Source organism: Staurois parvus, unplaced genomic scaffold, assembly GCF_062004578.1.
Source record: "Staurois parvus isolate SC_StPar_1 unplaced genomic scaffold, SC_StPar_1.0 ptg000745l, whole genome shotgun sequence".
Classification (NCBI taxonomy): Eukaryota; Metazoa; Chordata; class Amphibia; order Anura; family Ranidae; genus Staurois; species Staurois parvus.
In genome coordinates this window covers 616198-631628 of record NW_028318541.1, presented here as the reverse complement: position 1 = coordinate 631628, position 15431 = coordinate 616198, and the positions used below count along the sequence as shown (strand labels likewise).

Here is a 15431-nt window from a genome sequence, read left to right as displayed (position 1 = left end):
TACAGTTCATTGAGGGAACCATGAAAGCCAACATGTACTGTGACATACTGAAGCAGAGCATGATCCCCTCCCTTCGGAGACTGGGCCACAGGGCAGTATTCCAACTTGACAACGACCCCAAACACACCTCCAAGACGACCACTGCCTTGCTGAGGGTAAAGGTGATGGACTGGCCAAGCTTGTCTCCAGACCTTAACCCTATTGAGAATCTGTGGGGCATCCTCAAATGGAAGGTGGAGTAGCGCAAGGTCTCTAACATCCACCAACTCCGTGATGTCGTCATGGAGGAGTGGAAGAGGACTCCAATGGCAACCTGTAAAGCTCTGGTGAACTCCATGCCCAAGAGGGTTACGGCAGTGCTGGAAAATAATGGCGGCCACACAAAATATTGACACTTTGGGCCCAATTTGGACACTTTCACTTAGGGGTGGACTCACTTTTGTTGCCAGCGGTTTAGACATTAATGGCCGTGTGTTGAGTTATTTTGAGGGGACAGCAAATTTACATGTTATACAAGCTGTACACTGACTACGTCACATTGTAGCAAAGTGTCATTTCTTCAGTGTTGTCACATGAAAAGATAGAATAAAATATTTACAAAAATGTGAGGGGTGGACTCACTTCTGTGAGATACTGTATATGTAAATGTGAAAGCTGTACCAAGTCTACACACACATAAAAACCTGCTTATTTAAGCAGTGCAACAATGTGATTACAATTAAACTAGAATGGTTTTTGGTCCCCTGCACCAATACAACCAATAATTAGAACACTTACTAACCAAGGCGGACCACATATAAAAATATACAAGTCAATCTGCCCTTTTTTGTTAAACCTGCTGTGCGCTCTCTGCTTGGTTCTCTCTTTGATGCTTATTCAAACTTTCTCTTTTCGAAGTTTGGAACGGCAGACCTTTACCTTGGAAAACGTTTTTACTGTGATAGTAAAACTCAACAAGGAAACCTGGTGAGTCATATAACTAAAAATATCAGGTGAAGCATAACACAATTCAAGAGTTTGTTTTCAAAGTTTTGTTACAGAGAATCTAAATAAACAAGTTATGCTATGTGCTCATACTAGATATTATGTCTTCCAGTAATACTGGCATTGTACTGATGAGAGGGTTCATTGTGCTAAGCTGGAAAAGAGGAAAGAGTCTGGACCAGAATTGGAGAGTGCAGAGCTGATTTGAATTCACAAGCACAGATTGCTCTACCTATTTTTTAAATATGATCGCCTTCGGTTGGTAAGTATTTTAAGTTTCAGGCGAGTATTTGAAAAGAAAGGAGCAGCTGGTGTTTTGGAAGGTTTAGACCCCGTTCACACTTGAGTGTTTTTCAGCTCGAAGCTCAACGCTCAAAAACACTCAACACGCAAAATCCCATTAATTTCAATGGCCCCTGATCACATTTGAGCATTTTGTTGCCTGTATCAAAACGCCAGTTGCTCATAAAAGTACATGAGCTAATTTTCAGGCAGATTTGAATGTTTTTGTCCCCTCAGCCTAGAATTGATACGCCTACACGAAATTGGGGTTTTTTTTTACAGTGTTTTACCAAGCAATATTCTGCACAAGAAGCAGCTCTTGGCACCTTTTTCAGCAGCACTCCACACCTTTTAGTTGAAAAATGCCTATAATATTTGCAAATCTGGTAAAAAAAAAAGCCTGAAAAAATGCTTGAAAAAAAATGCCTGTGAATATAGCCTCAAGAAAAGACTGCATTTTTTTAAACAATTGACAGCTTCAGCCAGGAGGCTTTTAACATAAGGAAGCGCAGAGTTAAACCTGAACTCCAGGTAAATATAAATATATACAAACAGGAGTTGTTGCCTACAACAATTTACAATTACACATTGCTGACTGCGAAGATATACAGATAACCACTACTGACATCTCTGTATATGAAATACCATTATGAAACTATAGCACAGCAAGCATGTAAGTGATCATCAAATAAAAACTATATTCAAATTCACATCTATAGCAAAACAGTGATGTTTCCCTAGGATTACATGCCTCCTATGAATTATTCTTCACTGTCACAATGAAATAACAGCACTGAGACCATTCAGGTAGAATCAGCCAGCGGAAGGACACTATTTGGGCTATGCCGTTGCAATCAAACACTGTTGAGAAGTTAGGAGATGTGAAGAATTTTAGGCTGGTAACACAGAGGAGGGTACAAGGATAGTGACAGTCAGAAAGTAGGTAAGGGCAGGCCAAGGGGTATATTACCCTGATCATAATCTAAAGATGCCAATTACAATCTCTTCAGCAAACAAAAACAAGGTCGGCTCCTCACACTATAAGGAGCGATGATACCGCTTTACAGCAACAACCTCTCCTCCCCATCGCGCTATTTCCCAGTCACAGCTGCACAAGTAGATAATGTGTATTTTAAAATGAAATTGAAACGACTGCTGGGGAAAGCAAGAGATAAGCACTTACATCACAAATCTTTAAGACATCTTAAAAGCAGGCGAGGAATGAGACAAGCATAGATATGGTGGAGGAGAACAGTGAGCTATCTGTACCCAAGACCAGCAAGTCTAATTAACTGCCAAATAAACTGCAAATGAAGAAAGCTAAAGGAACAGTTAATAAACACCAGGCAATCTGTACAACATTTTACTACCCAATAAAAATCATCCGACAGGACCAGGACAAGTTACATCTTAGCTTTAAATACGAAAGCTCAAGAGGTCCTTTCATAAACAAAGCCTAAATGACCATTAAAGAAACATGGCAATTTATGCAGCATGAAAGGGCCTCTAAAAAAAGTATTTATAATTATACAGAGCAATTCAGATGCTTAAGGCACCTCACATCGATTTGACAGAATATTTACACAACAGCTAACAGCCCCGTACTATTTGTCAGAGGGAGGGGCTGCGGCTATGGGAGCATGTTACAAGTTCCACCCTAAAATTGGGTGGAACATGTAACATGTTCCAAAGGTGAACTTACCTTTTATGACCAAAGTCAAAACAGGACTTAAGACCCAAACCCAGTTTTGCAATTTGGTATGTGTTAGTAAAACTGTACACATCATAACTACTTAGTGTATCCATGTGGATTACACCTGCTTTTTTCTCAGGACATATTGGGCTTGATTGTGGGTAATAATAACCGTTTCTCGACCGCCCTATAGCAAAACTACTGCTACAGGGCAGCACAGCAGGGCTGTGCAATACCACGTGTATATACAAGAATTTGTATTTTCGGGTAGGGCATGCATGCCATTGGCAGCTACAGATGTCGATCACCGGGTCCTGGCTGGAGATTCCCCACCAGCACCCAGCAATCGCTCAGTATCACTGACAGGAGAGAGATCTGTGTGTAAACAATACAGGTCTCTCTCCTGCCAGCAGTAACATACTGCTGTGTATTTCTCACATACAGCAAAATAGCACACAGCACTGTTAACCCTTTGATCGCCCCAGATGATAACCCCTTCCTGTCCAGTGTCATTAATACAGTGTCAGTACTTTTTATTATTATTATTATTATACAGGATTTATATAGTGCCAACAGTTTGCTCAGCACTTTACAATATAAAGGGAGACAATACAGCAATAATACAGTTCAATACAAGAGGGATAGGAGGACCCTGCTCCTTGGAGTTTACAATCTAAGAGATTATTAGCACTGATCACTGTATTAAGTGTTATTGGGATGTCAGTGGCAGTTAATCAGTGTCAGAATGCCAGCAGCAGTCCCGCTATAAGTCACTGATCGCCGCCATTACTAGTATAAAAAAAATTACACGCTATAAATTTCACGTAAACCAATTAATTTACATATAATGGGTTTTTTTTTTTTTTAGCAAAACATGTAGCAGAATACCTTTTGGCCTAAATTTATGACAAAATTTGATTTTTTCAATTTTTTAGTGGACATGTTTTATAGCAAAATATCAAAAATATTGTGGGGGTTTTTTTTTTCAATTGTTGGTCTGTTTTTGTTTATAGTGCAAAAAATAAAAAACGCACAGGTGATCAAATACCACTGAAAGAAAGCTCTATTTGTGGGGAAAAAAAGGACATAAATTTCATTTATGTACAGTGTTGCATGACCAGAAAATTGTCAGTTAAAGTATCGCAGTGCTGTATCACAAAAAATGGCCTGGTCAGGAAGGGGCGATGGGGGTAAAATCCGCCGGAGGACAAGTAGTTAATGAACATCACCTGATTTTGTATAATTATCAAAAGGAAAACTGGGCCAAAATTATAAAAAATATAATTTTTTAAAACTATAACTGTATATTTTTGTGCCATTACTATGACCCAGCACCAAAAAAACCCCTGCAAAATTAATTCTCCTACTCCTGACAATCATGGTGATACCACATATGTGCATTATTTGTTATTTTTCACCCATTGTTTTTTTCTGTCCTCCCTAAACACACTTACACTTGCATTGACTCTAAGGTCCAGTTCACACTTCACTGGGGAGCTGTGTTTTTCTGCATATGAAAATAGTTTTCTGTATGCCGTTCACACTTTCTTGTGACTGTAAGCTGCAGGGCACCATTACTCACCCCCCTTTGCCAGCAGCTGCGATTACTACCCGCAAAGAAAATTGAATGTTTTTAACGGCAGGTAGTGTGCACCTAACTTAAAAATAAAACATTTTTTCCTACCTAAATACACTGACCTTAACACTGATGCTCAATAAAGTAGATCAAGCCCTGATCTAGTTAATCTTTATTTATTTTTAACAGACTTTTATTTTTTTTAACAGACTTCTCCTCTAGATATAATGCAGTTTTTCCTTTACTCAGAGAAGAAACAACACAGGGACAGGCTATAGAGTGAAAGCACACTGTGACAATCACAGGTTATTACAGTGACCATGTGACTGAGAGCTGGTTCTTCTGGCTCCCAATCGTTAGAGGGAGACACAGAGCTGTTGATACCAGTGTTGGGAGCACACCTCCAGCACAAACACAGGAGTTCATATGTGTGGCTTCAAGGTATAAAACCCACTTCCTAGATGCTGTATATATGTGTTACGCAGTTGTGAAAGTGATAACCCAATGTACATCAAATCCGGACTTTAAAAGGTGCATTTACCTCCATGCTCCATTTTTTGGTGTACATTGGAAATGAGTTTCCATCCATAACCTCTTGAAAGAAAAAAAAAAAAGCAGGCTTTTCTGGCTGCAATATTCACACCTCTAGCACTACTCCCTGCAGACTCATCCATTCACCAGTCCAGTGCTGCTCCTCACTCCAGCATCATTCAACACACATTTGGTGATCCCCTAGTGTCAATGCCTCATCTGCAACAAAATACACTTACCTGCCTGTTTGCAGGTGCACCCCCTATAGAATGTACACTAAGCTGCGCATGTGTGGATGACATTCCATCACTCTCGTTATGTGTTAAGAAGGCTGCACTCTTGCGCATGCACAGGAATGACATCATCCCATGCTGGCCAATCAAGATGGCCAAAGACCAACACCTTGAAGAAGCTAGGGAGAAGATGCCAGCAAGGGACCTCATGGGCATCAGATCGTTAGAACAGATGTAAGAATATGTGCCTTTAGTTCCACTTTAATGATTGTGTTTATGGGAAAACGCAGCTTGCATTTGGTTGTATTCTGCTTGCATTTGATAGTTTTGAGTTGCCTCTGAGATCATTGATAGGTGCATTAGGAGTTCACTGACAGGTACTTTTGACCCCCCTCAGACCTGTATTTGACCACCTAAGCTGCATCAACCTGCTTTTGAACCCCAATCGACCTGTATGACAAGAGACAGAGTTGTAACGTGGACAAAAGCCCGTCAACATTCAGTAGGTTCTTACTCAGCAAAACTGGAAAAGCCTCATCAACGCATGACAGGTAAGTTATGAAAGGCGATCAGAAATTAACTCACCAGGGTGGTTAACGTGTAAATCATCAACTGTTATTTGAACCACTTCTGTCAGCTCCTCGCCTGACATCATTGATAACTGCTCAAAATTCTTCGCAAATTCAATGCGATGAATCGTCCTGCAAAAATTACACAAAAATGTAATTAATAACACAGCAATGGTGGTGACTGAAAACGTCATATTCTTGCAAGCAAAAACTCTTCAGATAAAAAAAGGGAAGACTAAAGAGGATATATTAGTATATGTTACTCAAATACTGACAATGCCATTATACTGATAACAGACTTTATTTACCCTCTGTACTTTTAGTAAAGTTTTGTAAAGTCAATCATTTTGATGACATCAAAATAGATATTCTATATAAGCCTTTTACATTTAAAGTGTATCTATGGTCAAAATATAAAATCATATATTCCTTTTCACATTGCATTTCAATTATTTCTAGCCTACTCATATTAATCTTACTATGTGAAGATCCCCACACATTTACTTCCTTGAATTCTGGGGCACGTATTCACTATGTTCTGTGAGTAGGCAGTGCTGTGTCACACATTTCACAGAGGTACTAAGATACCTTTGAACTACAGAGGTACTGAGAGGAGGAGATTCATAGCAGAGCAATACAAAGCAATATGTGTCCCTAGTAAAACACACACAGCACACATAGTAAAACAGCACAAAGTTAACCCTTTATTCTGCCCCAGATGTTAACCCCTTCCTGCCCAGTGCCAGTACTTTTCTATTTCAATGGTTTTTATTAAATTTTTTAAACAGTATAAACAGAGGCAATAAAACGCCCATGCAGGGGCTATCAATTGCACAGATAAACAAAATGCAAAATAAAAAAAAGGGGGGAAAAACAATGCTCTAATGCCAACAGGGCAAAAGGTACGCCCATGCTATCAATGGCACATAAGTTACAGTGCCAGTACTTTTTATTAGCATTGATCACTGTATTAGTGTCACCGTAAATGTCAGTGGCAGTTAGTCAGTTCCCCCCCAAAGTGTCAGAATGCCCGCCGCAGTCACTGATCACTGATCATAAGTCACTGATCGCCGCCATTACTATAAAAAAAAATTAAAAAAAAAAAATTCCAGTATATATATACAGACATTTGTAGATGCTATAACTTTCACGCAAACCAATTAATTTACACGTATTGGGATTTTTTTTTTTTTAGCAAAGACATGTAGCAGAATACATTTTGGCCTAAATTTATGACAAAATTTGATTTTTTTTATTTTTTCACTGGATATGTATTAGAGCAAAAAGTCAAAAATATTGGGGTTTTTATTTAAAAATTGTTGGTCTCTTTTTGTTTATAGGCGAAAAAAAAACAAAAAAAACGTAGATCAAATACCACCGAAAGAAAGCTCTATTTGTGGGAAAAAAGGACACACATTTAATTTGCGTGCAGCATTGCATGACCGTGGAATTTTCAGTTAAAGTAACGCAGCGCCCTATTCCAAAAAATGGCCTGGTCAGGAAAGGGGGTAAATCCTCTGGAGAGCAAGTGGTTAAAATCCTGAAACTTGTTTACAAAACAAAGCCATGGTTGCTAGCAATAGATAAAGGAAGTTTACAGGACACTGAATTCAGACACTTAGTCCTGGCAGCAACTAGCAGCTGAAAACGCAGTGGTAACGGCAAGCGTTCAATGCATGCAATTCTCATTCTGCTCCTGTTGAGAGCTTTCCAGCGTTCTGCTACGATGCACTTGCTGACTTTACTCCCCAACAGATGTCTAGTACACAAATAGAAGAGCCAATTCAAAAGCCAAGGGGATGTTTTTAAAGAGCCGAATCTCAAATGGCTGTAATGTTTCTATCACAACGAATGCTTTGTTTCCTTGCAAAAAAAAAAAGAATAAAACAAAAGCGCACAAATTAGCTGTATAAAATGGTACAATCTGTTTTTTTCCGGACCCAAAATAAGAATGTCTAAAAATGCCCACTGGCTTGCATTGCAGACTTCATATGAGACACTGGGAAAGAATTTTCTTCTCAAGAGTATTAATGAGGACAAATGTGCAAGAGTGCCAACAATGAAGGTGACCAAAACCCCACCAAGAGAACTGCTTCCTTCTACTTTATATAAATGTGCATTTTAGAGCAGAATCTAAACGAATGAACGGGACAACTTAAAGCTGAACTCTGGGATAAGCAAATATTATCTAAATAAATTCATCATGTGTATTGTTCTTGAATCTTGTTGTGCTTTGCATATTTCTTCCAGATCTGTGCAGTAATCCAGTGTGAGACTTTGCCTCTGAGTGGGGGCCTCCTGTAATAAAGACCTCTCACTGCTGCTCTCTCTCCTTGTGCAGGATGAATTGGTCTGGTTTCCGCCCCTTCCTGTAATAAAGACCGCTCACTGCTGCTCTCTCTCCTTGTGCAGGGTGAATTGGTCTGGTTTACGCACCTTCCTGTAATAAAGACCGCTCACTGCTGCTCTCTCTCCTTGTGCAGGGTGAATTGGTCTGCTTTAACGCCCCGTCCTGTAATAAAGACCGCTCACTGCTGCTCTCTGTCCTTGTGCAGGGTGAATTGGTCTGGTTTACGCCCCTTCCTGCAGCTTTCTACAGGCAGCCTGTAGCGGGTCCCTCACACAGCTCTGCTCTCTGAACAATGATCGTGTCATCACTTTTATATATTAATATATTAGTTGCATACAATGAAGGGACCATTACCTTTTCTTTGAGGAAAAAACAATTCTAAATTGGCTGCAGAGATTTTCTTTTTTTTTTTTTTTTTGCTGCACACATTGCAATATCACATTGCAAATGTCCCTTATTAGCGACTTCCAGGTTAGGTCAATTCTGGCATTTCTCCCCTACAAGTAAAAATCATCATTTTTTTGCTCGAAAACTACTCAGAACCCCCAAATGTTATATATATATATATATATATATATATATATATATATATATATACACACACACACACACTCACACATACAGATATATATATATATATATAAATACACACACACACACATACTGTATATATACAATTCAGTACAGATATATATATATATATATATATATATATATTTTTTTTTTTTTTTTTTTTATTTTTTTTTTTTTTATTTATTTTTTTAGCAGAGACCCTAGAGAATAAAATGGCAATCATTGCAATTTTTTATGTCCAACGGTATTATCCATGGTCAGCTTAAAAAACTGAGAAGCAGTAACAAAAATGTAATACCAGTATGTCTAGGATTTGTCAAGTTTCTGTAAGTTATGGGAAATCTTTTATGTGTATTGGATTGTTACATGTACATTTTTCTACATAAGATAATTTGTAGCCCGTGATGACAAACCCTGTAAAAAGTCTGGCCCCAATACAAATACATCTGGAATTTTAGGGTTATTAAAACATTTTCCATTTGTCAACATAGCTAATGAGGTACAATCTCCATATTTTCAGATAACGTCATTAAATTATTTAATTCAAGAAATGTCATCTTTGGCTGCTTCAAGTGACTAACCTCTGCTTCAAAGAAATCCATGTAGCTTTCACGGCGCCAAATCTATCGACTACTCGTGTGTCTAAAACTGATCAAAGAGGTGATTACTATGTAAAGCTAAGCAATCTTCTAAATGATAACCTAGCTTAATGGTTTAATAACAACACAGGAGCATCAGATAATGGGCACAGAGTGATAACAGGTGTTTTAGGTGCCATACATGCTTCCCCAGTAATATTTGGGCAGTAACAAAAACTTCGAGGCTTAATTTTTCAAAAAGCAGAGCGTTTGATGATTAAAATTTCCTTGACTTCTTCAATGGATTTGAACATGCCAGACACTGTCCAGATACCACTCACGCAGTGTGACTAACTAAAAACAGACGCAGGCCAGAATCTTTTCTTCCCCCCTTGTTTTATTCCACATTAGGGATGAATTTAAAAAGTTACAGCTATAAAAAAAAATGTAACAAGCAATAGATTTTAGTGAAGCTGCTGTATAAATCAGCGGACATCAAAAGCTTGTGGAAAGTTTGAGCTCGCCGTTTATCAGATAAAGACATGTCCTGGGGTTACACAACCTATTATTGGCCCCCTAGGACTGGACAGGTGGCTCACCTCACATGTAAAACAAAAGGCTCCTGCTGCTGAGTACCCTATAAGGTGGGATTAACAAGAATTGTATATTAAAAGGGCTTAAATGTTAAAGTAGTAAAAATGGACTATTATTAAAGCTGAAGTTTAGGTATTTTTACATAGTTACTTTGGTCTAGCTTAGACCAAAGTATATATGCGCCCTACCTGTGAGATCCCCATGGAAGCTGGAAATCACTGTAGTAGTAATCAATATAGCTAAACTAGCCTTCAGGTCCTGTGCAGAGCCACAGCCCTGCTGCAATATGAACACAGAAGGTCGCTCGCTCGATGCGGGCATCATTCAGGGAACACTTGGCATTTTCTCCATGAATGCAATGCATTTCCTGATTGGATGAGGTATAGAGATGAGCCTGTGACATCATGATCCTCACCATGTCCAGAGAACACTTTGCATTTACTGAGAAAGTGCAAAGTGTTCTCTAATTTGCACCCATGCTAAGTGAGTAACCTCCCATGTTCTTTGAGCTGCAGCATAGCCGCTTGGTCGGGGACCCAAAAACTACTGGTGATCATTGCCTACTACAGTGACATCCAGCTTCCTAGGGGATCTCAGATATCTGGCATATACATACTAACACTGGTCCAAGCTGGACAAATGTAACTATGTAAAAATTGCCATACCTAAACCTCAACCATAAGCCAGTATATAAAGGAAGAAATTCAACAAGAGGGAACCATTGCCTTTTTAAAAAAAATAATAGTTATATGGCTGTCATGCTGTCCCGCCTGGTTCAAAATTTTAAAGTGGTTGTAAACCCTTCAAAATGCCCAGTTAAGTCACTGCCGTCAGGTGATACACAGATGAAAAAAAATCCTCCTACATTCGTTGTACCTGTTTATCTGTTGTCTTCTCTTCTGTACATCTGTTCAAAGTCGAGTTTTTTAAAGCTTGTCTGAGTTGACAGAAAATAACGGGTGGGAGCTTAAGTCATACTCTGCAGAGCTCAGTGAGGAGAGCTCTGAGAGAAGACTGGAGGAAAGGAACACAACCCCTTTACACAGGAACAGAGCTGAGGCTGTCAATCAGCTGGAGGTCCCTCCTCTGTCACCTTTTTTCTCTTGGTGTCAGGAAAACTTGTCAGACGTGATTTATGCTGAAAGTCGCGGAATGAAGCGATAGAAATTGAACTAAGTGCTTATATATATATATATATATATATATATATATATATATATATATATATAAAATATATATTTATTCACATACACACACAACCTTTACATGCACATGAACTTTAATGGCATCAGTGTCTTAGTCTGTAGGGTTCAGTATTGAGTTGGCCCCGCCCTTTGCAGCTATAACAGCTTCAACTCTTCTGGGAAGGCCGTCCACAAGGTTTAGGAGGGTGTCTATGGGAAGGTTGGACCATTCTTCCAGAAGCGCATTTGTGAGGTCAGGCACTGATGTCGGGGGAGGAGGCCTGGCTCGCAGTCTCCACTCTAATTCATCCCAAAGATGTTCTATTGGGTTGAGGTCAGGACTCTGTGCAGGCCAGTCAAGTTCCTCCACCCCAAACTCGCTCATCCATGTCTTTATGGACCTTGCTTTGTGCACTGGTGTGCAGTCATGTTGGAACAGGAAGGGGCCATCCCCAAACTCTGCCCACAAAGTTGGGAGCATGAAATTGTCCAAAATGTCTTGGTATGCTGACGCCTTAAGAGTTCCCTTCACTGGAACTGGTCCTTCAGCCCAACCCCTGAAGGACACCCCACACCATAATCCCCCCTCCAACAAACTTTACACTTGGCACAATGCAGTCAGGCAAGTACCTTTCTCCTGGCAACTGCTAAACCCAGACATGTCCATTGGATTGCCAGACAGAGAAGCGTGATTGGTCACTCCAGAGAACATTTCTCCACTGCTCTAGAGTCCAGTGGCGGTGTGCTTTACACCACTGCATCCGGTGCTTTGCATTGCACTTGGTGATGTAAGGCTTAGATGCAGCTACTCGGCCATGGAAACCCATTCCATGAAGCTCTCAATGTTGTGCTAATCTGAAGGCCACACCAAGTTTGGAGGTCTTTAGATATTGACTCTGCAGACAGTTGGCGACTTCTGCACACTGTGCGATTCAGCATGCGCTGACCTTGTGCTGTAATTTTTCGTGGCCGAGTTGCTTTTGTTCCCAGTTGCTTCCACTTTGTTATAATCCCACTAACAGTTGAGCGTGGAATATTTATATATATACAGTCAGGTCCATAAATATTGGGACATCGACACAATTCTAACATTTTTGGCTCTATACACCACCACAATGGATTTGAAATGAAATGAACAAGATGTGCTTTAACTGCAGACTGTCAGCTTTAATTTGAGGGTATTTACATCCAAATCAGGTGAACGGTGTAGGAATTACAACAGTTTGCATATGTGCCTCCTACTTATTAAGGGACCAAAAGTAATGGGACAATTGGCTTCTCAGACGTTCCATGGCCAGGTGTGTGTTATTCCCTCATTATCCCAATTACAATGAGCAGATAAAAGGTCCAGAGTTCATTTCAAGTGTGCTATTTGCATTTGGAATCTGTTGCTGTCAACTCTCAAGATGAGATCCAAAGAGCTGTCACTATCAGTGAAGCAAGCCATCATTAGGCTGAAAAAACAAAACCAACCCATCAGAGAGATAGCAAAAATATTAGGCGTGGCCAAAACAACTGTTTGGAACATTCTTATAAAGAAGGAACGCACCGTGAGCTCAGCAACACCAAAAGACCCGGAAGACCACGGAAAACAACTGTGGTGGATGACCGAAGAATTCTTTCCCTGGTGAAGAAAACACCCTTCACAACAGTTGGCCGGATCAGGAACACTCTCCAGGAGGTAGGTGTATGTGTGTCAAAGTCAACAATCAAGAGAAGACTTCACCAGAGTGAATACAGAGGGTTCACCACAAGATGTAAACCATTGGTGAGCCTCAAAAACAGGAAGGCCAGATTAGAGTTTGCCAAACGACATCTAAAAAAGCCTTCAAAGTTCTGGAACAACATCCTATGGACAGATGAGACCGAGATCAACTTGTACCAGAGTGATGGGAAGAGAAGAGTATGGAGAAGGAAAGGAACTGCTCATGATCCTAAGCATACCACCTCATCAGTGAAGCATGGTGGTGGTAGTGTCATGGCGTGGGCATGTATGGCTGCCAATGGAACTGGTTCTCTTGTATTTATTGATGATGTGGCTGCTGACAAAAGCAGCAGGATGAATTCTGAAGTGTTTCGGGCAATTTTATCTGCTCATATTCAGCCAAATGCTTCAGAACTCATTGGACGCTTCACAGTGCAGATGGACAATGACCCAAAGCAGACTGCAAAAGCAACCAAAGAGTTTTTTAAGGGAAAGAAGTGGAATGTTATGCAATGGCCAAGTCAATCACCTGACCTGAATACGATTGAGCATGCATTTCACTTGCTGAAGACAAAACTGAAGGGAAAATGCCCCAAGAACAAGCAGTAACTGAAGACAGTTGCAGTAGAGGCCTGGCAGAGCATCACCAGGGATGACACCCAGCGTCTGGTGATGTCTATGCGTTCCAGACTTCAGGCTGTAATTGACTGCAAAGGATTTGCAACCAAGTATTAAAAAGTGAAAGTTTGATTTATGATTATTATTCTGTCCCATTACTTTTGGTTCCTTAATAAGTGGGAGGCACATATGCAAACTGTTGTAATTCCTACACCGTTCACCTGATTTGGATGTAAATACCCTCAAATTAAAACTGACAGTCTGCAGTTAAAGCACATCTTGTTCCTTTCATTTCAAATCCATTGTGGTGGTGTATAGAGCCAAAAATGTTAGAATTGTGTCGATGTCCCAATATTTATGGACCTGACTGTATGTATATACAGTCATGGCCGAAATTGTTGGCACCCTTGATATTTTTCCTGAAAATCAAGTATTTCACACAAAAAAGGTATTGCATTAACACATGTTTTGCTATACACATGTTTATTCCCTTTGTATGTATTGGAACAAATATAAAACAGAGGCAGAAAAGCAAATATGACATAATGTCACACAAAACCCCAAAAATGGGCTGGACAAAAGTATTGGCACCCTTAACTTAATATTTGGTTGCACACCCTTTGGAAAACATAACTGAAATCAGTCGCTTCCTATAACCATCAATAAGCTTCTGACACCTCTCACCCGGAATTTTGGACCACTCTTCCTTTGCAAACAGCTCCAGGTCTCTCTTATTGGAAGGACACCTTTTCCCAACAGCAATTTTAAGATCTCTCCACAGGTGTTCAATGGGATTTAGATCTGGGCTCATTGCTGGCCACTTCAGAACTCTCCAGCGCTTCTTTGCCATCCATTTCTGAGTGCTTTTTGACGTATGTTTGGGGTCATTGTCCTGCTGGAAGACCCAGGATCTTGGACGCAAACCCAGCTTTCTGACACTGGGCCCTACAGTGCGACCCAAAATCCTTTGGTAATCCTCAGATTTCATGATGCCTTGCACACAGTCAAGGCACCCAGTGCCAGAGGCAGCAAAACAACCCCAAAACATCATTGAACCTCCACCATATTTTACCGTAGGTACTGTGTTTTGTTCTTTGTAGGCCTCATTCCGTTTTCGGTAAACAGTAGAATGATGTGCTTTACCGAAAAGCTCTATCTTGGTCTCATCTGTCCACAAGACGTTTTCCCAGAAGGCTTTTGGCTTACTCAAGTACATTTTGGCAAACTGTAGTCTTGCTTTTTTATGTCTCTGTGTCAGCAGTGGGGTCCTCCTGGGTCTCCTGCCATAGCGTTTCATTTCATTTAAATGTCGACGGATAGTTCGCGCTGACACTGATGCTCCCTGAGCCTGCAGGACAGCTTGAATGTCTTTGGAACATGTTTGGGGCTGCTTATTCACCATCCGGACTATTCTGCGTTGCAATCTTTCATCAATTTTCCTCATCCGTCCACGACCAGGGAGATTAGCTACAGTGCCATGGGTTGCAAACTTCTTGATAATGTTGCGCACTGTGGACAAAGGCAAATCTAGTTCTCTGGAGATGGACTTGTAACCTTGAGATTGTTGATATTTTGCCACAATTTTGGTTCTCAGGTCCTCAGACAGTTCTCGTCTCCTCTTTCTGTTGTCCATGCTTAGTGTGGCACAGACAGACACACAATGCAAAGGTTAAGTGAACGTCTCTCCTTTTTATCTGCTTTCAGGTGTGATTTCTATATTGCCCACACCTGTTACTTGCCCCAGGTGAGTTTACAGGAGCATCACATGCTTGTAACATTCTTATTTATCCGCAGTTGTGAAAGGGTGCCAATACTTTTGTCCAGCCCATTTTTGGAGGTTTGTGTGACATTATGTCGAATTTGCTTTCTTTCCTCCCTTTTTTTGTTTTGTCCCAATACACACAAAGGGAATAAACATGTGTATAGCAAAACATGTGTTAATGCAATACGTTTCGTGAGAA

At 40.3% G+C, this 15431-nt stretch overlaps 1 protein-coding gene across 1 annotated transcript in view; it reads right to left on the bottom strand.

Moving 5' to 3' along the window:
• The window catches only part of BANP (BTG3 associated nuclear protein), a 454339-nt gene that overhangs the window by 395583 nt on the left and 43325 nt on the right, over positions 1-15431 (bottom strand). The window contains exon 2 of the mRNA XM_089654123.1: positions 5885-6000. Coding sequence (XP_089510249.1) covers positions 5885-5954 — 70 coding nt within the window. The 5' untranslated portion in view covers positions 5955-6000. The remainder of the gene's footprint in view (positions 1-5884; positions 6001-15431) is intronic.